The 26,431-nt window shown below is 33.6% G+C and overlaps 1 protein-coding gene across 10 annotated transcripts in view; it reads right to left on the reverse strand.

The window, feature by feature from the left end:
* Positions 1-103: 103 nt before the first annotated feature.
* The window catches only part of LOC128238951 (rho GTPase-activating protein 12-like), a 50,127-nt gene continuing 23,799 nt past the window's right edge, over positions 104-26,431 (reverse strand). For 7 of the 10 annotated variants that reach the window (XM_052955307.1, XM_052955379.1, XM_052955371.1 and 4 more), the window contains 11 exons: positions 26,170-26,244; positions 22,241-22,299; positions 20,412-20,595; positions 19,426-19,521; positions 18,354-18,459; positions 14,862-14,966; positions 13,995-14,093; positions 12,774-12,851; positions 11,330-11,461; positions 10,881-10,986; positions 104-7,421 (listed from right to left, as the gene is read on the reverse strand). In XM_052955307.1, coding sequence (XP_052811267.1) covers positions 7,250-7,421; positions 10,881-10,986; positions 11,330-11,461; positions 12,774-12,851; positions 13,995-14,093; positions 14,862-14,966; positions 18,354-18,459; positions 19,426-19,521; positions 20,412-20,595; positions 22,241-22,299; positions 26,170-26,244 — 1,212 coding nt within the window. In that variant the 3' untranslated portion in view covers positions 104-7,249. The remainder of the gene's footprint in view (positions 7,422-10,880; positions 10,987-11,329; positions 11,462-12,773; positions 12,852-13,994; positions 14,094-14,861; positions 14,967-18,353; positions 18,460-19,425; positions 19,522-20,411; positions 20,596-22,240; positions 22,300-26,169; positions 26,245-26,431) is intronic. The other 3 variants (XM_052955353.1, XM_052955317.1, XM_052955326.1) reach the window with 2 other exon arrangements.

A 26,431-nucleotide genomic window follows, 5' to 3' on the forward strand; every position in this document is an offset into this window, starting at 1 on the left:
TCTCTAGAATCCACCAGAAAGCATACACTTAAACACTGAACACTGAAAATTACACACACAAAAAATCTAAAGATGTTTTAGGTATTTAAAACAAATCAATTTATAATGTTTCAACAAATACTTTATTTATCATGTTAATAATAGTAATGATTTTATACTCTCACATATAATATTTGGCTATGAAAAGATGAGATATTCATGTATTTGTGTCATAACAAGAAACAAAATGTACAAACAGTAATAACAATATAACACATTGTAGTAAGTGGTGTCAAAATATAGAAAAAATAATACAGCATGATAATTCAGTTACTGTAACAAATTATAACAAGAATACAGAAATACTTCTCTATACTATTATAACGACAACATCATATTGGGCAATTTGACGAAGTTTGCATCATTTTTCTATGCAAATGAATTGACAATATATTGGCCATATTTCTAAGAAAAGAACCATGGTTCAATGTACAAAATCCATTAACTGTGCATGTACACTGTACACAATTCATTAACTGTCCATGGACACTGTACACAATCCATTAACTGTCCATGGACACTGTACACAATCCATTAGCTGTACATGGACACTGTACACAATCCATTAGCTGTACATGGACACTGTACACAATCCATTAACTGTATATGGACACTCTACATATGTATATGGACCATGTACACAATCCATAAACTGTTCACGGGCACTTTTAACAATCCATAAACTGTACAAAGTGCATACAAGTACATTGACACTGTACTCCATGCATACACAATACATACTGTACACGTTTCATTCAATGTACATGGACACTGTACACATTCCATTCACTTTAGAAGGACACTGTACACAATCCATACACTTTACATGGACACAATACACAAGGAATATAATGTTCATGGACAGTGAACACAGTTCATACATTATACAGATACTGCACAAAATTCATACTCATCCTTTATTTTTTTTTACAAATTTAAAGACACCCAACAATTTTCTGGAATAAATAAACTTGGAGGTATAATCCATTGAAATATCTTGGGTAGAAGCATTGCAGTTGGCAAGAAATCATGGATAATATTATAATCTAAGCATCATCAATACAATGCACTCTTTTCCAACAAGTGATGTTATATACAGGCAAACACTTAATCATGTGTGTCTTCACGGCAGTTGTTGATATAAATTCATCCATAAAACCTTATTAAGGTATATTGTACATTGGAGATAATGTTAATTATTTTATGCTATGTGACTCACTAAGAGTTTGTTATCATTTGCAAGGGTTACTGTAAACTGATTATTAATTGTCGAAAATAAATTATGGAAATTACTTCGATGTTTAAGTTATGACAGTTTGTATATTAATTCTTTATTTCAACTGACATTTGATATGTAATGATCAAGCTTTCAATGCCCAAAAATGTGTATGTAATATTTTTGCGTATTTGTTTAACATGATATTTCGCTACACAAATAACCCAGTGTAATGATACCAATATATTATGGAATAACAATTCATTCAAACTTTACGTCACTGTAAATAGCACAGACTTAGAGTAACCAAATCAGCACTGTTGTAACATAAGCATTCATACTCATGAAAGGAATCAAATTTGGCTAATTTATAAAAATAAATTTTATTTTAATGATAATTTATCAAAGCACTCATGTTATTTATCCTTGCATCTAACGGTCTGTTTTTAAAATTAATAGTCTCCATGGTCACAAAATAAATTGATTAAATAGATTATAATAATGATAGAAGAATTTCTCAGTAGTTGAGTTACAGTACATAATTACATTAAAATATTAAAACGTGTTTAACACAAAAAAACAAAAGGTAATTTTAGCCATTTCTTAACAATTTTATTTAAATCTATCATCAAATTAATTGATTTGAATACTTTGTTCTTGATTTACTATAAAAGTGTGTATTTGAAAAAGTAAATGAAAACATAGTACCGGTATCTGAACAAAAATACCATGAAATTATGTGACATGACAACCAAAGAAAATATTACAATAATGACTTCAGTCAGAAACTGACCTCTGATGTTTTATGAAGCTCTGATCTGGGATACGAAAAGGAAAGTACATTGCATTTGAGTGATATGTGCAAAATGAGTTTAGTGATTAAAGATGTACGGTTTACAAAAATAGTATTTTAAAGAGATATCTAGATAATTTGGAATGTTTAATTTCTCATGATATGTGCAAGTTGTGTTTCTTTTCTTTTTTAAAAAGACCACAGCGAAAAGAATGCCTACACAAGTCTTGTTGTCGAAATAGAGTCATAAGTCGACAATAATTCAAGTTGGATATATGTGCCTTACTATATGTATATATATATATATATATATATATATATGTGTGTGTATTTTCTCTCTAGCAACAATTTTTAAAATTACCATCGAGTCCTTTTTGAATACATTGTGCCAAAGACAATCAATGCTAACATTATCGCAATTATCTTTCCAAAAACCAGACAAGCTGAAAATGTGGAATAATTATGTTGAAAATTGTCTTGAAGTTTGTGTGAAACGTCCACAAATTTGAAAAATGCATACAGTTGTCTTATTTTCAATGTTTAATAAAACAGAAACAGATATAAGACTGAAATACATAAAAACATTGTATCACAACTGCAAAACAATTGCATGGTACTTCACCCTATTAAAAGGACTCGATCATGTTTTTAGACCAAAAATAAGTTTTCCTCGTAATGCATCTGAAAACACTTATTGTATCGTTAATTCATTCTATGACATCAAAATTGTGGGAAAAAATACACTAAAGGTATACAATATATGTTTTGGTTTAAGTGCAGTGCGAACCTGTGCCCATCAAGTCAGGAAAAAATAGAAAACTGGCCCCATAAACACTAGGCCATAAGGACTTATACAAGAAGGACGGATATTTTGAACTTTTATCAATACATTGGTAATATCACATGATAGTGTCAATCAACCAATCAAGCTACAATAAATTTCTGAAGTCCATTATTAATGGTATTGAAAATTGTGGCCTTCAAAGACGATATTTGAGCAATTTTATTTTCTGAAAGGTTCCAGCTGTCAGTATCTTAGTCTGACACTCCTAATGATTTGCAAAACTTTATTTCGTAATTAGAATAATGCATTTTACAAACCACGAGCGAGTCCCTTTAAGCATAATCGAATAATATTCCATGCTCTTAGTTGCTCTAATATCATGTAATTGTGAAGTTGTATAACAATCTGTGCTCTTAGTTGCTCTTAATATCATGTACCTGTGTAGTGTTAACAGCTGAATTGTATAACAGTCCGTGCTCTTAGTTGCTCTTATATCATGTAATTGTGTAATGTTAACAGCTGTATTGTATAACAGTCCGTGCTCTTAGTTGCTCTAATATCATGTAATTGTGTAATGTTAACAGCTGTATTGTATAACAGTCCGTGCTCTTAGTTGCTCTTATATCATGTAATTGTGTAGTGTTAACAGCTGTATTGTATAACAGTCCGTGCTCTTAGTTGCTCTTATATCATGTAATTGTGTAATGTTAACAGCTGTATTGTATAACAGTCTGTGCTCTTAGTTGCTCTAATATCATGTAATTGTGTAATGTTAACAGCTGTATTGTATAACAGTCCGTGCTCTTAGTTGCTCTTATATCATGTAATTGTGTAATGTTAACAGCTGTATTGTATAACAGTCCGTGCTCTTAGTTGCTCTAATATCATGTAATTGTGTAATGTTAACAGCTGTATTGTATAACAGTCCGTGCTCTTAGTTGCTCTTATATCATGTAATTGTGTAATGTTAACAGCTGTATTGTATAACAGTCCGTGCTCTTAGTTGCTCTTGTATCATGTACTTGTGTAATGTTAACAGCTGTATTGTATAACAGTCCGTGCTCTTAGTTGCTCTTGTATCATGTAATTGTGTAATGTTAACAGCTGTATTGTATAACAGTCCGTGCTCTTAGTTGCTCTTGCATCATGTAATTGTGTAATGTTAACAGCTGTATTGTATAACAGTCCGTGCTCTTAGTTGCTCTTATATCATGTAATTGTGTAATGTTAACAGCTGTATTGTATAACAGTCCGTGCTCTTAGTTGCTCTTATATCATGTAATTGTGTAATGTTAACAGCTGTATTGTATAACAGTCCGTGCTCTTAGTTGCTCTTGATATCATGTACTTGTGCAGTGTTAACAGAAATTGCATGTGGATGCTGACAATGACAAACAAAAAGACACCTTGCAGCACAGGTTATTTCACACAATCACACAATCATACACATGCTCACAATTTGCAATTCTGATTGGCTTTATACTTAAGTTTTTAACTACAGTCGAACCCTGTAGACTCAAACTCCCAGGGACCGACGAAAATACATCAAGCCTCGGAAAATTCGAGCCAAGCGGTAATGCTAACAATGAGTAAAGCAGTCAGTCCTTTACAAACAATTTGAGCCAATGAGGAAATTGAGCCAAGCAAGTTTGAGCCAATGGGGTTTGACTGTATTTATTTAAATTGAGCTAGAATTTTCGTTAAAGATAATTTTTCAAAACTTTGCCGAAAATATGCATTAATTACCAGTCCATAATTTGAATATTCTGAGTTATATCAAATAATACTTTTAAAAAGACATCAAAAAAGTGGCCCCAAGAACCTTTTGACTCATACATGGAACAGACATTTAATATTTTTAGCACTAAGTTATCAAAAATCCATGGTCTTGTAAACAATAATTAAGTATATGTCTATACATATATAAACAATAGTATGTTCAATTAGCAGTACAACTGCAATGTTTGCTCAGCTCATATTTGACACCAACATCGATTTCTACAGTAAAGATTAAACTATATGAAGCACAGAATTTGTGATGAACACTTAGAAAGATAAGCACAAATTAAAGGAACAATACTCTAGTGTCAGAGTGAATACTGAATGCGTGATTAATAGGGTATATTCAATTATATGTAACATACATGTGTCAAAATGTGAAGGTGTGCTGGTTCAAGACAATTATTCATAAAAAATAAACGACATCACATGGGTTTTATCCTATTTGATTTGCCCTTGAATGCCCATGTGAGGTTGTATATTTTTTTGTGTTTATATATATAAATGGATAGGAAAAGGTCTTATACTTCTTTTTGTACAAAGAAATGCCACTTCTCAGAAAATCATTGTATAGATAATATAAACGTGTCCGATGTAGAATAAGGCGAATATTGAATCATCGATAATTAGAAAGTGTTTTATGCGTATATGATAATATTATACCAAACAAATATTAAAACACGCACGCTTTTTGGGACTTGAAATATTGCTGTATAAGTCACAGTTGACTTCCGTTGTATTAAAGACCAATAATAAAAACTGCAACACTTAACAGTACCTTTAAATTATTTTTAGCCATTGAAAGCTATTACTGTTCAAAGCATACCACCATTATCATTATCAAGTACTGATCAAGCGATGTGAATCAGTAAGTACAATTCAATGCGTTGTACACAACAATATTAATTTTACGTTTTTGACTATTTTCTTCTTTTCTTGCAATTGTATCATCTGGTGTCCAGTCCCTTTAATCCGCTTCAATATATTATGTATATAATAGTATGACATACAATGTTGCAATGATTGATATTCATGTTAAAATATATATCTTAAAACTAGCAATTGCTAAAATGGTATTATAATTTGTTTAATGGAATGTACAAATTTGTAAGGAATTCTATCAAGGCAGCCTAAACCACTCACATTACAAAGTATGTTGATGTAAATAATAGGATTGAAAACATCGACTTAAATACATTATAAGATTAACAAAATAACAAAATGGCTGAAATCATGACGATAGTATAACAATGATATTATGAAAACAAAACAAACACTTGCAGTATATATTTATGCACCAGTCAATTGTAACCACGGCCCCAGGTCCGGGGGTATACTGGGGGGTAGCCGGGGAAATGGGCCGTGCTTTTACCTTCCAGTTCGCCCTGCAGTGTCTAGATACTGTGGTGGTTTTGTTTTCACACCAAAAACAGCGGGGAATGAGCCTAACATAGGATGCCCCTCGGGTGCAGGGGCTTTTGACTCGCTACTGACCCCGGACTTGGGAAGCTGTGTTTACAATTGACTGGTGCATTACTTTGAACATATTCCTATTTCTGTATAAATAATGAAGCTTGAATGAACATAATTTCTGCAGGGGTACAAGTAACTCCATATTTATCATATGTTTGTATTTCTTTGTTTTAGCACCACGTTTACTGGAAGTATCTGATTTGCACTATCAATAAATACAAAGTTACTGCTATGTGTTATTCCAATTGTTATACAGAGATTATACCAATACAGTTCAGTTAATAAAACATATTGTGAGGAAAACTGATAACTGATATGGACCATGAGTGTTCATGTCTGTTATCATGTCTGTTACCATTACAAGAGACAAAGAAAAAAGGGCTATATTCAGCGACCCTCATAGATAGGCAAATTGCAGCTTTGTCTAGGAAATATTATCTATGCTTACTCGAAAGCATGCTTAGCAAATCATAAGAGGATGAAAACAGGAAAAAATCTGAACATAATCTCAATCTAATTTAACAAGACCAGGTAATAATGTTTTAAGATTGAAGGTTACCACTAACAATAGATCATTGAAATTGCCAATCATCTTATATTAGATAGTAAAATAACAAATACTTCTTTTACTAGGATAATGCGTCCATCAATGTTTTTCCCCCCATCAGGGCTGGCAGGCAAATAAAGTACTTCAGACAAGCCAAGCAAAAATGCCACTCAGTATATAGATTTAGCCAAAGCTTTTTCAAAGGATTTCGATGTGTGAAACATCCCTGACCCCAAATTTCAACAAATTTCCCCACTCAAGGTGGGGGATTTGAACAACAAAATTTTCACGTTGGTGCAAGAAGACCATAAGTGCAGTGCATTTGAGTGGCAATTATTGACTTCTTGCAACAAGGTGACAAAATACAGCGTAACGGCAGCTATGCCACTGGGTTGTATATATACATCCCCTGTACTAAGCCCCTTCGCCTAGAGGGGCAAACATTGATAGGTGAATAATGCTCACATCTGAAGGAGGTACATACAAATATCCTTTTAACTAGACAAACAGCTATTAATGCTAGGAATGCCAAGTTCTCTGAATGTAAGCCATCATTGAACTTCATTGTACAGAATTATCAATATTTGATAAAATGATATAACTCTTAAAACAGCACTCTCATCTGAAGATGTTCTTATACTCCAGCAAGACAAATTCCACGATCTGGCTCTGGTAAACCATGCTTGTGGCTAGGTTCATTGTCGATGTCTCGGGCCAGATCAACGTTGGACCAAAGACGATCGCCAACTGATGTGCAGCCATCTTGTTTTCACGTTGTAGATCCATGACACTGAAATACGATGACCAGGATATATAAGTTATTAAGTATACAATATATTTTTATATTATTTTGAAAAGTTGGATCCATTCGTGGATGCAAATTGAAATCTAGAATTTCTCTTTCGTCTAGCTTTCTAATTTTGCAATCTACTATAGATAATAATACAATAACTTAAGTTGTTGTTAAATTAATATGATGCAAATTGAAATCTAGAGTTGTCTTTCATCCAGCTTTCTAGGATTTGCACTCTATAGTTATAAAATCCTTTTTTGTTTTTCTTTTTATACAAAGTCTTTCTCCTTACTTTGGGGTGATTTTCATATATATTCTGCCCAAGTATGTAATATAAACAGGCGTATATGGTTATATATGTCCTTCACTGCATTTGTACAATATAATATATAATATATTTTTGATGGTCAAATTTATGTATATAAGTGTATTCATGTATCTGTTTTATATGCATCATTGAATTTGTTCATTTTCTTGTACATTTGTTATACTTTTCACATATGGAGGAAATAAAAGATTTATCTATCTATCTAAAAGTTTTTCTCATATTAAACTTACTTATCTTACTGTGATTGTGAAACAAGTTACACAAATTTCCCACAAGAGACATTAATATGAAGTTGATTTGTATCACATTGGAGAGTTTTTTTCTTTCTTTTAGTGTATGCAATAATTCTTATTTTAGAATGATAGCCATTCAGCAAATCTTTTACGTGAGGATTAATCTCAATAGTATCCTTATATATGCATGCTTCTTTTTGCATGGTATTGACAATATGGCACGAAACAGTTACTCCACCTAATTCCCCTGTGAATGAAATTATTAATTCTGGTAAAACACTTGTTGTGTATAAAATTTAATAATGCAAAATATTGGTCTTATTATGTACAAGAAAATGTTCAAGAGGAGATCTATGAAATTGTAATCACTGAACTTACTAAAGGCATCTCATAAAACTATGTGACTTCTCGACTAATAGAAAAAAGAAGAAAAAAATGGTGTAAAATTCAACAAGAGCTGTCACAGAGACAGCGCGCTCGACTATTCTGCCGCTTTTCAGTGTAAGGATTGAAAGGTTTTGGCGAAACATGGATCACTGTAAAATGAGATTAGATTTTAATGCAATACATGATGTATTTGCTGAGATATTACATACACTCAACGAGTTAGACCCACTTTCCTCGCTCACTCCGAGGGATAAAGTCAATGATCGTGGGTTTCCTCCGAGGGTAAAACTGTTGCCCTCGCTAAAATCCCCCCTGATTTCCTCTGAGTGGCTGGCTTACCCCCGAGTTTAATATGAACGATAGCGTTGAGAATCGTCCGATTTTATGATCCCGCTGCGGAACTCCGAGTATAATCAGATAAGCATCATTCTTGTTTAGAAGTTATTTATTTTTATGCTTATGCACATTGTTAAGCATAAAAGATTCTTACATGTACCAACGTTTAATTTGTATTTATGTCCGTAAACGCCAATTGAATATTGTCTTGAATTATAAACATTGAATCATTAAAGTATATCCACTAAGTTATTGCATCATAAAGCAGCCGACTATTTACACGATTCTGAACCATGACCTCTGGCGTCAAGCACGTGATCAATACAATGTAGAATATACTATTTATTATTGGTGGTTAAAAATAGCTATGATGTTTCATTGAATTTTCCACAGAAAACGAGGCAAGAAGGTCTTCAAAACCATGCGCTGTGAACTTTGAACGCATGTTTGACCTCCTGATTTTCTGAAAATGTGTAACCTAGAATTTCTCGGAAGAAATGTGTTTATCAGTCATTAGCAAAAACACGTATATAAGATGCATGTGCAACTAGTGAAATGCGACTGCATTCTTGTGGTAAGCTAACTTCATGCAAAACGGGCGGAGGAAAAAGAATAATAGCAATTTATTGGAGCCGTTGGAAATCGGTTGAAAATTTTAATAAAATAAATATAACTTTAGCGTAGATTCTTGTCTAGTGTCCGCAGAGTTTCGCGGAGTTAACCCCTCCAAGGAACGCCGAGTTAGTTATTCTTCGGTCGACTGATCACCCTCCGAGGGCCTTAAATTCAAACTCTAAGGAACGCGGACAGTCGATAAAATCATTGTGTTGGCCGCGATAGCAAAAATCCGCAGAGGGAAACAAAAATTGGGTCTAACTCGTTGAGTGTACTGTATTGGGTCACCTAATAACTCCATAACTTATAATATTGAATATCATTAATCAACTATTACGTATTTTATGGAATATGGGGACAATCGACGACAATATGCGCCAAGTCGGCGAATACGAGTTTCTGCTATTTTGATTGGCTACTTAACTCGCCAAATACGACATTAGAGGAACGGACCATTTTCATTGGCAATTTCACAATGTAACATAAATGATGTTACATGCAAAATTTTACCCATAATTTCTTAATCCAAAAATAAGCGGCTAATACTTGCAGAATACAGTTATCTAACTTGGTTATTCAAGTAAGATGGGTAGTTGAGTACCATTTCATAAAGTCTCCATGCAATACATGAAATAGTTGCTGAGATATTAACCTATTAGTGCATACATGCAAAACCTTAATCAGAATGCTTTAAGTTGCATAATAAAGGGGCAAAAATTATATAATATGCAAGATAGAGTTATCTTTCCTGATTAATTGAGAAAGGTTGAATGGTTGGGAGCCTGTGTATAAAGTTTCAATGCAATACATGGTTTTCAAATTTGTATGATGAATAAAAAAGGGCCATTATTTGAATTTAATGCAAACTAGAGTTATCCTACTTGGTTATTTAAGTAGATTGAATGGTTGTAGCTGCAATTAGTTGCTGATATATTAACCTATGTTTGTTTACATGCAAAACCTTAACCAAAATTTCCAAGTCAAATAATAAAGGCTCATATTTTGCATTATATTCAAAAAAGTAATATCTAACTAACTTCATTAATTTAGTAGGTTAGATAGTTGGGAATACATATCTAAAGTTTCAATGCAATACATGATGTATTTTCTGAGATATTGACTAAAAAATTTTTAGTATTTCTTTTTAAGATTTTTTAAGTTGAATAATAAAGGGTATTTATTTTGCCTACAATATATCACGTAGTTGCTGAGATATATTAACCTATATGTGCTTACATGCAAAACCTTAACCAGAATTTCTAAGTCAAATTATAAAGGCCCATTATTTGCATAAAATTCAAAGAAGTGTTATCTAACTTCATTAATTCAGTAGGTTAGATAGTTGGGAATACATATCAAAAGTTTCAATGCAATACATGATGAATTTACTGAGATAATAACTAAAGGTGCTTACATGCAAAACCTTAACCAAGGTGTGACCAAGATGTGAGGCCTACGCCGACGCAACCGCCACCGCTGATGCTTGGGGGAGTAGTAAAGCTCTCCTTATTCTTCGAATAGTCGAGCTAAAATTCTATTCCATTAAATTTCACTTACTTGCAGAGGTGTTTAAAGAGAACTTTGACCGTCTCATAGTGTTTGGAATGCATTTCTTCCATGGTGGATTTAATGAGCTTCAATCTATCACTCGCTTTCTCTGTCACTAGGGAATAAGAAGGGAAAATTCCATTCATAGCAAATGTTAAAACAATTTCAGTATGGGTATGGCAAATGAAACAAGTTTCAATCTGTCCTGGCTTTTGTCACTAGGGAAAAGAAGGGAAAATTCCATTCATAGCAACTGTTAGAACAATTTCAGTATGGGTATGGCAAAAGAAACAAGATATAATCTATCACTAGCTTCTGTCACTGGGGAAAAAGATGAGAACAAATCACTTATGGCAACTGTTGAAAGAAACTGAAGGCAGTGGGTAAAGGGAGGTTACTCAATTACAACATTAAGGCTATGACATTCACAATCCTTCAGCCAAATGAGTATTACTTACAGAAACTTTTCAAGAACTTTTCGAAAAGTGCATATGTGAACAGTGGGTCCTTGAGTTCCCTGAAGAAGAGTTTAAGGGTTCCACACAGCATGTGAACGTCCCACTTCTCATCTTCAAGGTCGTATCGTTCTCCTGGAATAGAATAAGTTAAACAATAACGAAGATATAAGCCTTTAGATGTATAAGAATTCATGAAAACCATCTGACCGACAAGAGCCTGCCCTAGTATGGTTTGAGTAGTCTGGAAATAAGAAACAAATGTTCAAACTGAATTTAACAATGGACAAAGACCAAAGATGGTGGAAAATCTATTATGGTCTAGTACAAGCAAAACTATGCAATATCTGAAAATAAGCATGCCACAATATACAAGAGCATCATAAGAAAATGCCAAATATCACTCCTACAAAAGAAAGATTTTTACAGTGAACATTCACTATATGTTACATAATGACTACCGTAAATGACTGGATATTAGACATACTAATCCTTCAGAATTAATGTAAAAAAATGCCTGCGTATCATACCCAGTAACAATTTTTTGAACTTTTTTTCTGAGGTCGATTTCAAGCCGAGGGTTTGTTTAGTTTTATGTAGAAAGGGATGTTACTCGCATCATATTGATCGAGTATATACGGGTTAAAATGGCAGTTGAAGATCGGGATACGGTATATCATAAGACGTTAATAATTTAAACAAAAATATTTTTCAATTAAAGTTATTCAATATTATTTTGAATGATAAATTGAATTGAACAATAATTAAACATGCATATATATAAAAAGCAAAGTTTTGCACTGTCAAAATATTTTTTGTCAGTTGTCTGATAAGGTGTGAAAAACATTGCCTTTTGTTCTGTTTAACATACCAATACTACAAATTGATGCGATAATGGTCTTGTTTTTTTCACACATTTATGCGATCATTATTCTTTTCTGTAGGTGTTGACATTTTGAGAACAAACCTGTACAATATAAGGTTTATGCATACCTTAACTTCATTCTCGACAGGTTATCGTTTACGATATACTGTCAAAAAGAAATCTTACATATTTTCATAAAAGGCACCTTTCAGTGCTATTCAGAAACAAATGGTCACAATCAGTTCTTTTAAGTGCCTTTCCTAACATAAAACGAATTAAAATGAAATGACATTTTGCATTATCATTGTATGGTTTTAAAGATAACCATCGCCATTTTCACGAAAAAAAATAATTTCGTCACGGTCAGCAAACATGGTGGCCGAAATTGACAGATATTTTTGACATATTTTCTATGCGTCCTTTAACCCAAAACATAGATTAAACGTTTTTTTCTCAGATTTTTTTACAGATTTTTTTGCCTGTGTCTAACCCCCTATCGTCTTATACCCAGTCATTTACGGTAACTTTAAATGATGTATTAACAATTATTTCATAATTATAGTCTCGATTTTAAATGCTTACCTTGATCGACCATACACCGCAATTTCTGGATCTGCGACATGCTGCCTGCTATCCGGTAAATACCTTCATGGTTCAGGCCTGAAATGAATTGGGCTCAAATTGTATCAGGGTTCTGCTTTGCTCTAAAACTTTGACCTCAAGCTCTGGGCTCTTGGTCTGTCATTGAAGGAACGCATTAACTCCAGCTTGGTGAGGGGCATTGAAATGCAGTTTGTTCATCATAATCAATATTAGCAGCACATGTCTGTCTAGATTTGTTGTGCTGGTGAAGGTGAAGAATATCAACAATTGATTTCTTCATTCAACTTTCACAAATGTCTCTTACATGAATTTGGTACTGATATTGTCATCAATCAGTTTAATAATTAACTGGGATAGATTGGTGAAGAATAATTCACGATATTTCCATTAGACGACTATAAATTAATTGCTAAATTTCATCCCCGCCCACCCTCGCTTTTTTCTGCTGCCCGTTAAATTTTATTGACTCGTCTGTATTTGCGTGTCAGGGAACTATCTGGGAACGTCATTTATTCATACTAGCTGGTGTCAATGTAAAAAATCTCATGTAAAAAAAGGAGAACTGTTACGATGGTATTCATGGTTTGTCGAGAATCACATGTATATGGTGCAATGTAAGACATTCTAATACCATGTGAAAACCTGGTTAAAAAATAAAATGTAACCCCCAGCCATAAGTAAAAAAAAGGATGAAAACTTGCAATTAATTTATACTGGCCTAGCATATAGCAATATAGCATTTAAAAAAAAAACTAAGAACTTTCAATTATTTATTAAATGAATGTTTGTTTTCACCATTTGTTATCACTTGGACACCTTCTTTCACATTCTGAATTAAAACAATATTTCAACGCTTAATTAATAAACAAAATGTATTAGCACACTCCATATGCTACTTGTGATAAAAGGATTAATTGTTCCAGATTTCATTGCACATTGATTAATCTGTTTATCAAGAGTTACTAAAAGACATATAAATTTGGGTAAAAAATTAAATATTGATATTCGGTCGATGAGTATCAATACTAATTGCTTTTGCTCCATATTGCAATGTATCCACTTATCAATAATATCATATATCGTCATTTCCTCACCTTTGAAAGATTTGTCTACTGATAATGAAATCTTAATGACACCTATATTTCTCTACAAATTTTCTGGGTTGTTTTCAATCTTTCTTAATTGGTTTACATCACATACCTCTTTTTTCTATTGCATCGATACATTTGACAACAAATATTGGCACTTTGGACTTTTCCTTGGAACAGATCTGCTTGATATCACCTCCAAATATGGCATCTGAGGTAAAAAGGTATTGGCATTATTATATGCTGTGTATCATAACAAAATTACATATCATATCATCCAACCAAAATTTTCTTGACAGCTTGCTGAAGACCATGTTATATATCTGTTTGTACATACTCATTAAACATACCTCATTGTACATAACTCATATACCTCATTTAACACACCTCATTGTGCATACCTTATTGTACATACCTCATAATTGTACATATCTCATTGTACATACCTCATTGAACATATCTTACTCTACATACCTCATTGTACATATCTCATTGTACATATCCCATTGCACATATCTTATTATAAATTACCTCACTGTACACACCTCATTGTAGATTCCTCATTGTACAACCCTTACTGTACATACCTCATTGTACATACCTCATAGTAGATACCTTACTATACATACCTCATAGTAGATACCTCATTGTACATACCTCATAGTACCTACCTTATTGTACATACCTTATTGTACATACCTCATTGTACATACCTTATTGTACATACCTCGCTGTACATACCTCGCTGTACATACCTCACTGTACATACCTCATTGTACATACCTCATTGTACATACCTCATTGTACATACCTCACTGTACATACCTCACTGTACATACCTCACTGTACATACCTCATTGTACATACCTCATTGTACATACCTCATTGTACATACCTCACTGTACATTCCTCACAGTACATACCTCACTGTACATACCTCACTGTACATACCTCACTGTACATACCTCATTGTACATACCTTTTATAATACCCTTTGTTTCTAATGTCCTCTTATCTGAGCGGTTATTCAAGAAACGGTCCAAGGCATTCTTGATCTTTCCTTTACGGTCCATCGAACTTGAATCTAAACACAAAAAAAACGCACATATTATAATATATTTTACTGATAACATTCAAAATAACAAACAGGCCTTGTATTTCATTTTGTAATTCCTTTAACTGTCTGAATGGGCCACCTATGTTTTGAGCTATGTCAGCATTTTTATTCTCGATTGTGGTACCGGTAATCAAAAATTAATTATCATTAAATTAAACATACAACAACGATCCTGTCTTGAATGTAAGATAATTTGTAAATGCTTAATTTTTACTGCAGTCAATAAAAGACACTCATGACCAATGCAATAAATAAAAAAGAAACATGGCAATGCAACAAATCCAGGTTTTCAATGAATGACTGAAGAACGTTTAGCCTTTGTTGTAAAATACAATTTCAACTCTTTCCTATTTTTAGTAACAGTGACTTCGACCTTGACCCGAGGTGTCTGAAACGCAATCCCATGAAATGTCTCCATAAACTCATCCTATATACCAAGTTTTGTCACTTTATGTCAAACTTAACTAAATAAAATTATACCATAGATCACTGTGTGAAAACCTGGTAAATAGTCAGGGATGTGATTGCCCTAGCTGAACAGCTGAAACCATTTTGGCGATGGCTTAAGGCTCCCAACAGTTCAGAAGCAAAACTGGTATTTTAGACTTCAAATTTGCAAACTGGAGTGTCAGTACTAACAACAAATAGAGTAACAACCAATAGCAACCAATTTGGTTTTATAAATGTTGCTTTTGTGTTCCTTGAGCTCACAGTCACGGTAGTGACGAATACTTAAGTTATTTTAACTATCCACCAACATCAAAATTTCATCTTCAAAAGTTAAGTTCGCTATTGAATATAGCACCATGCAATAGTCTTGGGTTACAAAACCAGCATGCAAGTTTTCAGGCAAAATGGAAAGAAAAATAATAGCATTTTCAAATTTAATATTCTTCCCCCTCATGCAAGTTTATAAAATATTATATGTGGATTGAATTAGCTATTCAATTAATATATGTAGTTTCATTGAGGTATATAAAATTCATTATATTGTTTTGTAGCTCTAAATTTGGAGACATCTAGATATTAAGTGAGATTTTTTTTTGACCACTGCTTAATTGAAAATATTTATGGAAAAAAGTAAAATAAGTAAGTTAGTGGCCTGTGATATAAAAAATATACCATGCATGTTAGTAGTAACTCAAAATCTATGATCTATTAGTGATGCATTTTCCAATTATATGTTGGTAAAGTAGGATTGCACGACACATCAAACTGTTAACATAATTCATTCTGGAGTATTAATGCGGAGTTTGGAATGGATACTAAAAGCATAAATATGGATTGAATAACAACCATGATTTTGTCCATCTCTGAAATTTCTTTTTAAAGGAAACTTTATAGTTTCACATATAACCTTTAACAATGACAACTATAACTGTTCTGATAAAAGGATATATCTAGCCTGGCTTTTTTTCAAAATACATTTTGAAAATGTTAAGGTGTTCTTTTATAGTTAAATGGTGACTGTCCCTGCTCATTGGCAGCATTATGGCTTAAACCCTGCATAATATTCATGCAATTTAAAGTAGAATTTAGAAACCTTACGGGGGGGGGGGAGGTTGGACATTAGAACTTGCTCCTCATTGTAAAAAACATCATCGGATCTGTTATTAAAATGCACATTATGGTATAAATAAAACAAGATAAATATTGATACTCTGCTGAAGGTTATCAATATAACTCTTCTGCTTCATATCACGGTATATAAATATTATTGACTTTTCGATATCAATGCACATCCCAACAACTTACAATTACCCTACTCAGTGAATTTTCTTGCATCAAACATTTAAAAGAAAAAAAAAACGGCATTATGCGTAAAAGTTTAAATAGAAACATTGGCATTATCATGGATACATCATATTTCTGCAGTGACAAGATGTATTGTTGTAAGATTTGCAAAAGAGACATACATAAATAATGTCATGCAGACAAAGGGAAATAATCACTATATATTCATAACTAGAACTCCGCGAGTCGGATGTGTTGCCTGAAAAATTATTTACTGTCGACATTATAGCTGTTAGATTGGCATTTTATTCATTTATAGACAATGATGTTGCCATTTACGTTTCAAGTGTAGGTGGCATTTGATAGTTTACGAGATATGCCATGGACAAAACCTAAGCAAGAAAATTAACAAAGGGCAATAACTCTAAAAATATGGCAGCAAGAGCAACGGTTCTTGTGCACTGCACTAGTCCTCAATGAGATCTATCTAGCTATGAAGTTTCAAGTTGATACCTCTTATATTCTTCAAGATATGCCCCGGACAAAACTTTAATCATGAAAATTAACAAAGGGCAATAACTCTTAACATATAGATGCAAGAGTTACGTTTTTTTGTGCACTGCACTTTCCCTCAATCAGATATACCTACGGAATAAGTTTCAGGTTGATACCTCCTATAGTTTACGAGATATGCCACGGACAAAACCTAAGCAAGAAAATTAACAAAGGGCAATCACTCTAAAAATATGGCAGCAAGAGTAACGGTTCTTGTGCACTGCACTTGCCCTCAATGAGATCTATCTAGCTATGAAGTTTCAAGTTGATACCTCTTATATTCTTCAAGATATGCCCCGGACAAAACTTTAATCATGAAAATTAACAAAGGGCAATAACTTTAAAACTAAGAAAGCAAGAGTTACTGTTATTGTGCACTGCACTTGCCCTCCATGAGATCTATCAACATATGAAGTTTCAAGTTGATAACTCTTATATTCTACAAGATATGCCCCGGACAAAACTTTAAGCATGAAAAATAACAAAGGGCAATAACTCTAAAAATATGGAAGCAAGAGTAACAGTTCTTGTGCACTGCACTTGCCCTCAATTAGATCTATCTACATATGAAATTTCAACCACTAATAGTTCAGGAGATATACCCCGGACAAGCGAAAATGGGATGCGGACGCCGCCGACAAAAGTAACCCCTATATGTCGTCTTTTCAGGTGACACAAAAAATGTAGAATGAAAAGAGATTGAATCTTCTCGTATAAAACCTTAATTTCTCTACCATTCAATGGCCAATACACAATAAATTTAGACTCTTTAATTCAATTTTTGCAAACATGTTTTAAACTATAGAATTACTCTTCATAATAAGGCCAACATGGCCTAATTCCCAAGTAATTCACATGAGACAATTACACTTTATAGTAGACTGAAGCCATGCCTTCTTGTTTGACTAAGATTAATTGTGGAAGGACTTAGAGCCAATGGATGGCTTATTCAACCATGTGCTTTTGTTTACAGGATTTATGCTGATTCACTGAGGCAGAGCAGAGCTGGAGATGGATCGGAGGGAGTGGGGGGGGGGGGGGGTAGGTGCATGTTAGTGTGCTTACTGAGAGAAGGGGTTGAAATAGAATGTTTGAGAGTGGGTTTAGCTTTCATGCTTTCAGCCTGATCAGCAAACGTCTGACCTGTACTAGGCATGTCCGGCGTTCCTCCCTGGAAAATATCAAACAGACAGGTTATGTAATACAACTTTGCGTTGTTGTTTTTTGGTATGCCTTGTTTCTTTCATTAAATGTTTTAAAACCAGTGAGCATAAGATACATCTGATCAGCAGATTCCTGAATTCGAAAGTTTCATGTTCAAATTCCTCCCTGGAAAAAAGACAAAAAGAGTGAATATTACATCACATTTAAATTAATATATGCACTTGTTATGGCTTTTGATATACAGTAAAATCCCATTGGCTCGATTTCCTTGTTGGCTCAGACTGGATGAAAATGACCGATTGTTTTACTTAATGATAGCATAACCGCTTGGCTCGATTTTCCCGAGGCTCGATGTGTTTTCGCCGGTCCCTGGGAGTTCGTGCCAACGTGGTTCAACTGTATAAGTATGATACATGACAGTAATTTTTAAGAAACAATTAAATCATATATAATCTATCTTTAATGGGAATAGTTCAGGTTTTTAAGGTTCACAAATCAATCATTTTTATTTTGTGTGAAATGTGACAAAATGCATAAAACAATGATGAAATATCCATTATCCAATATTATGTTTTCAATTCTTGAAAAAGTTGACATGAGATGCTCTATTTTGTCCGAAAAGCGTTATTAACATTACTGATGATTTAATCATTTAACGATTGGATTTAATTATTTCCATTCATTTGAGCACCTGCCTGTTGCTATTTGGTCATTGTTCATTAAAGTAAGTAAATAACTCAATTTCAACAACACAGTTAAAATTTGTATCTGCCAAAATATCTGCGAACGAGACCCTTTAACTCCTATCCCAATAACTTTATCATTCTCAAATACAGCTCTGAGCTTGTGTGAGTGTAATTGTGTATGTGTTTCAGAATTCTATAATTTAACACATTCAAGTTCTATGACAAATCATCAATCCCCACCCTGAAGACATCCCCCCTCTTCTGTCCCCTAAATATGACAAACTAACCAGTTCTGCTATCCGTGTGTGTATCTTCAGGAACCATTCCTGCATAACTGTCTCATTGTCAGCCTGAAGTAGCAGCATCGAGTCTGATGTTGTCAGCTGAAATACATGTGCAGGAAAATGCAACAATTAAAAACTTAAAATTATTTCTTTTAGTATTTTGAGAGGTTGAAGTGGAAAGAATTATAAATAACCTAAACTAAAAAAGCATTTACAGTTCTTTCGCTTTCATCCAAAAATGCTTTTTTGAATCTGGTATAACTTGAAAACAAGTTACCGGGGGTAAGGTCTGATTTGATGCTTATCACAAAGAGGACTATTAATTTGGTTGTTTCAATCAATAGAATATCAATTTTATTTCATTGAGAGAGTACTAGTGTAAAAAAATGGATGCCTTTGAGGCAATTTTAAGATTATGACCATTCAAAGTGTGAGGATAGTAAGTACAGTACCTTTGACTCTATGAACTCAAGATAAATATCAAGTTATCACTCTGACAACCTTTAAGCATTCAATGTCACTATGACCTTGACCTTTGACCCATAAAATCAATAGGGTCATCTACTGGTCAGACCCAGCCTAAATGTCAAGTTTGATGACCATAGGCCCAGGCATTGTTGATTTATCACTCTGACAAGCTTTGTCAACTTTTTCCTGTTAAAGGTCACTGTGACCTTGACCTTTGACTGGATGACCCCTTAACTGAATAGGGCTCATATACTGGTTAGGTCCAACCTTCATGTCAAGTTTGATGACAATATGTTCAGGAATCGTCAAGTTATCACTCAGACAAGCTTTGGTGTACTGACAAACCGACCGACTGACATGTGCATAGCATTATACCCCCTCTTCTTCGAAGGCGGTCATAATAATAAAACATCGGTATTCACTTTTACTAGCCCATTAAATTTATGGAGCTTTTAGGGGTGACAAAGTGAAACCTTGACTGAAAATATTACAGAGATGGATGAGACCAATGATTAACCTACCACAAACGTATTTTTCTTGCTGGTATAGTCTGTTGATTCCTTCGTTATTTGGCACTCTATCAAAGGTACTATCGTCTCAGGTTTTCCGTGCGGGGAGTCCTTTGTTGGCTGAGCATCTTTCTTCCGCACGTAGAACACAAGATTCGAACCATCGAGTTTGGCAAAGTTCATGGACCATTTTTTTCTATTTTTGAGAAAAAAACAATTACTATGGAGTCTGTTACATTTCAAGAGCATTGCAAGCAGGTAGAAATACTCATTTTTTTTGCAAATCTTTAAGAAATAACTCTTCATCCCCATGGATAAATCACATAAGGTAAGTACCAAGGATAAATAAGACTTACAGGACGTAAGTACCAAGGGTAAGTCTGACAACAGGTAAGTACCAAGGATAAATTATACTTTAAAACAGGGTAAGTACCAAGGATAAATAAGACTTACAGGACGTAAGTACCAAGGGTAAAATTATACTTTAAAACAGGGTAAGTACCAAGGATAAATCTGAATAACATGAGGTAAGTACCAAGGATAAATCTGAATAACATGAGGTTAGCACCAAGGATAAATTATACTTTAAAACAGGGCAAGTACCAAGGATAAATCTGAATAACATGAGGTAAGTACCAAGGAAAAATCTGAATAACATGAGGTAAGTACCAAGGATAAATTATACTTTAAAACAGGGTAAGTACCAAGGATAAATCTGAATAACATGAGGTAAGTACCAAGGATAAATTATACTTTAAAACAGGGTAAGTACCAAGGATTAATCTGAATAACATGAGGTAAGTACCAAGGATAAATTATACTTTAAAACAGGGTAAGTACCAAGGATAAATCTGAATAACATGAGGTAAGTACCAAGGATAAAATTATACTTTAAAACAGGGTAAGTACCAAGGATAAATCTGAATAACATGAGGTAAGTACCAAGGATAAATTATACTTTAAAACAGGGTAAGTACCAAGGATAACTCTGAATAACATGAGGTAAGTACCAAGGATAAAATTATACTTTAAAACAGGGTAAGTACCAAGGATAAATCTGAATAACATGAGGTAAGTACCAAGGATAAATCTGAATAACATGAGGTAAGTACCAAGGATAAATCTGAATAACATGAGGTAAGTACCAAGGATAAAATTATACTTTAAAACAGGGTAAGTACCAAGGATAAATCTGAATAACATGAGGTAAGTACCAAGGATAAAATTATACTTTAAAACAGGGTAAGTACCAAGGATAAATCTGAATAACATGAGGTAAGTACCAAGGATAAATTATACTTTAAAACAGGGTAAGTACCAAGGATAAATATGAATAACATGAGGTAAGTACCAAGGATAAAATTATACTTTAAAACAGGGTAAGTACCAAGGATAAATATGAATAACATGAGGTAAGTACCAAGGATAAATTATACTTTAAAACAGGGTAAGTACCAAGGATAAATATGAATAACATGAGGTAAGTACCAAGGATAAAATTATACTTTAAAACAGGGTAAGTACCAAGGATAAATCTGAATAACATGAGGTAAGTACCAAGGATTAATCTGAATAACATGAGGTAAGTACCAAGGATAAATTATACTTCAAAACAGGGTAAGTACCAAGGATAAATCTGAATAACATGAGGTAAGTACCAAGGATAAAATTATACTTTAAAACAGGGTAAGTACCAAGGATAAATCTGACACACACGAGTTAAGTATCAAGGATATATCAGACTTACATGAGGTAAGTACCAAGGATTTATCAGACTTACACAAGGTAAGTACCAAGGATAATTACCAATAAGGTAATACAAAGAATCTTGCTATACTTACGAGTTTTTTTTTCCACCGTTTAGAAGTCTACATTTGTTGAGATTTCCTTCAATGGGTTCCTGAGGATGTAAACAATACATGGAAATACATACTAGTTGAAAGTTATAAGATATAAACTAGAATTTTGCAAATAATATGTTTCAACTGTAGTAAATGAACTGACAGTTGAGATATGCAAATAAGCAATATTGCTGCCAAGTTTTATCAAGATTTGAGAAAAACTGTCTTTTAATATGGCTGACATGAAAGTGTGATGCCGCGGACAACGGTTTTACAATGCAGACGAAGGAGACAGCGTGCAAGATAAACCTAGTTAGTGCCTACCATGCTTATTGAAGACAGTTCTAACTTGCAAATACAGTTTATGCTTTGATTCAACAAAGTATTAATGACAAAAACAGGATCAACTCTGGTTATCACAACATTTCATCATTTTGTTATGGTCTAACTGGGCTGTCTTTCAAGTGAATTTGCAACTGAAACTCATCTTCATTCCTCTGCCTTATTCTTTTCTTGAAATCACAATCTTTATGTCAAATCCTCCTGAAAATTGTGCTGTTTTATTATTTTTCAATACGCTGTAATCAGAATCCAGTTATAAGAATCTGACTTCCTATATTCATATGACACAAGAATATAGATTTAATACTTGAAAAAGTTCATATAAATCAAGAATAAAACATCATTCGCTTTTTTTTAAATTTTCTTTTGCCAGCTAATTTCCCCTTTTGATAAGTCTCAGCCAGATTCCTGTTAAAGCTTCAGTCACACCATAGCAATACCCAAAAGTGACCACACCAGATAAAGACCACATACTCCAGATCAAGAGAGATATCTTAATCTGTGGTGTTCCTCGGTGGAATCGAATCCGTGGTCCCTCGACAGTCTTATAACAACGGACCCGGACCCAACAGAGCACCATTAAATCGATGAACACAGGTGAACATGCAGCCAACACAGATAGCCTTGGTGCCACCACTGCAGCGCCATGGACTGTCCCAGAATGAGCCGGACCATAACGGAACAAGATAGTGTCAACATGGATGACATCCATGATTGTCCCAGATCATCCAGGATCAGCTACAGACTGTTCCTGACCCAACAGGAACCGGCCCAGGTTATCTGTGTCCAACACAACATGCCGGATCAACAATGACAACAACGGCATTTCGGACCTTCCTGGAGCCAACACGGTCACTACATGGACCTTCCCGGACTACCCTGGATTGGAAAAACCTCCCGGATGGTCCCTCAGATCACCATGGCAGTTTTAACAATTCAAGATTGCCAGGGTGGTAGCCAGGACCACCCCAATCTGTCCCAGATCAGCCAACACCCAACACAGATCTCATCCAGGATCAGCTTTATGTCAGTTTGGGATGATCCGGGACAGTCCGTGAGGTCGGTGGGACTGAGGCTTTAGCAGAAAGAGAGCCCTGGTTGGATGCATACAATTAAGGCTATTATGTACAACCTGATTTTGACAAGTAAAATTGCTGTTATGTCATTCTTAATATGTGTACCATGTTTGATGTTGATATATCTAATTATATCTAAGCTTTATATGGTCAACAACAAAGTGTTTCCACTCAAGGAATCACTCAAACAATAACAATGTCTCAAAGGTTATCTCAATAAGCCTTTTTTACCCAGCTAAATCTGACTTTCATAATATAATAGTGATGTTATACATGCAATAAATTAACCAAATGTGAAGTTGCCAGATGTTTAACATGCATATCTGATTTACGTAATATATATATATATATGTATATATATATGAGTTTCAAAAGAGTATGTACAATTTGCATTTATACAATTGTAATGTGCAAGATTACATGTTCATTCAAGTAAATTTTAAATACCATATTCATTCTTATCGACATGCAGGGCACATATCAAGTATCATTTATTTCCTCTGCTCTAATTAAGAACCATATTTTTTTTTCATATATTAGTTTTGTGTAACCGACTACAGTGCTTTAGGGAAGTGGATTTTATAAGGCATCAGCAGTTTGGAAACAAAATGGCATGCATAGGCCATATTACATCAATTCTAAATTGACTCTTCAATGTTACCTCACATGACTGTAAATCAATGCATGCTAAGAATATGCCATAATCAGACAATTGCCTACTATTCATCTTAATATATAGGTCTTGCAGATTCAATATTCTTAAATGAACATATTTTGTTTTCTAACAAAATTATTGTTTAATGTTAAGTATTTCAAGTGACTATTACTCCCATGGTTGGTGTTAGTGGTAATACATCAGTAATCAGTGTTATTTCCCATGTTCATCTGTCAATTCACTAAAGAATATATAGAAAATATATTTTAAGTGGTCTCTAACCTAAACCGCCAGACAAAGAGCAATATAACAAGTTTTCAGTCAGGAAAAAATATTCTTCCATGTTCATAAATCATACAAAATTCGCCCCCATCACCCCCCCTCCCCCCCAAAAAAAAACAACAAAAAAACAACAACAAAACAACCCACAAAACCACCCTGCACTTATATTTAGGGCATGTGAAATCTACTGGGACAAATATGGTATTAAAAGAAGGCAATGAATGCAACCCAACCATAATGCTTGCTTTCAATCAAACACTTTCCTGAAAGTATATAATACTATCAGACAGGGCATTATTTTGTCTATTTCAAAAACATACTATTTTTATCAGCTGTGGCATGAATTGAAATTGATTATTACTTTATTTACATTTTGATCTAAGCTTTAACTATCTAAATATTCTCAGAAGTCCACTTTTAAATACTGTGAAAAAAAAAAAAAAAAAAAAACATACTCGCATGCATTAAGCTTTCAAGCAAATACAACTTCTATGAAGCAACTAGACTTCCGAGCTATATATCACTTTTAATATCAATAATGTTTTTATTGTTGTCAATGTGATACCACTATATAGCAGTATTAATTAACTCCATTTGGCCCATCACCAAAGTCATTGTTCCTTAATGCTTTCATGAAGCCTAAATCTATTTTATGAGTAATATATATGAATAATAAAGGATAAATACATAAATTGATATAATAATATTTTTAGTTGTCAAACAATAATTCTTATTCTAATGAAAAATGTTAATAGTATTTAAAATGAATCAGTTTTTGAATTTTTATGCAAACCATTTTTTTTTAATTTAAAATCCTACAAATTAATTACCTTTGCTAAGTAAAATGATGGTGCAGATTTCTGCAATATGGTGTTTTTGCATAAAACTTCACCGATTCAAAAGATGAAAACAAAACGTAATGGCTATTTCGGCAAGATTTGGGTATTTTCCCATAATAATAAGTGAAAAAAGGTGTCAAAGGTTTTTTAATTTAATGTTAAGTTTTTCGCTTTCAACCATAATTACATATAAAGTCGAAATTCCTTATGTCGACTTCATCGGGACTTAGGAAAAAAGTTTCGAAAAAATTCAACCATAGGGACTGAAATATAACTTCGCTATAGAAAAAAATCGAGATAGAAAAATCGACATAAGCAGAATTATTTAATATAGAATTGGAAGGAATAAACACAGGACTGAGGAAAATGTTTGACACAACCAGAAAATTGAGATATCAGAAGTCGACATAGCGGGTTTGGACTGTTTATATTGTCATGAGATTGAAAATGCGAGGAAAAATTTACAAGAGACATTAAGCGAAAGGTTGCCAAATACCTATTTGGCAATTTTAAACCTTCGTAAGCCTAAAAACTGGAAACAAAACAATGCTTAAAACTCCACGAAATAGCAATTACTTTGTGTGAATTCACCCTTTCGTTGTTGAATAATGTCATGAAATCTATATATAGATTGCCAGCCTCGACCACATGATTGCTTTAAATAACAACTATACAAACATTTCAAAGACCGTTTTGAACAATGAAACAAAAACCAATGCTGTGAGAATGACTTACATTAATATTTACAGATAGGTGGCAGTTAGAGTTGAGGGATTCGTTGGAGGCGCTTCCACCTTCCGATTGTAATCGCTACAAGACGTGGGTAAGAAATAATATGGTGAGACAAGTTTGTTTACAGGGAGTGACTACACAGAGATTTGGTAATATGTGTGTTATACGGCCAAGGGCTTATAATGCAGGGGGCCATTTCAATAAAGGATTTTACTCATAATTTCAATAATCTTTAATCTGTAGAAACACTACAAATGGAAATACA

This window comes from Mya arenaria, chromosome 1, assembly GCF_026914265.1.
Source record: "Mya arenaria isolate MELC-2E11 chromosome 1, ASM2691426v1".
Lineage (NCBI taxonomy): Eukaryota > Metazoa > Mollusca > Bivalvia > Myida > Myidae > Mya > Mya arenaria.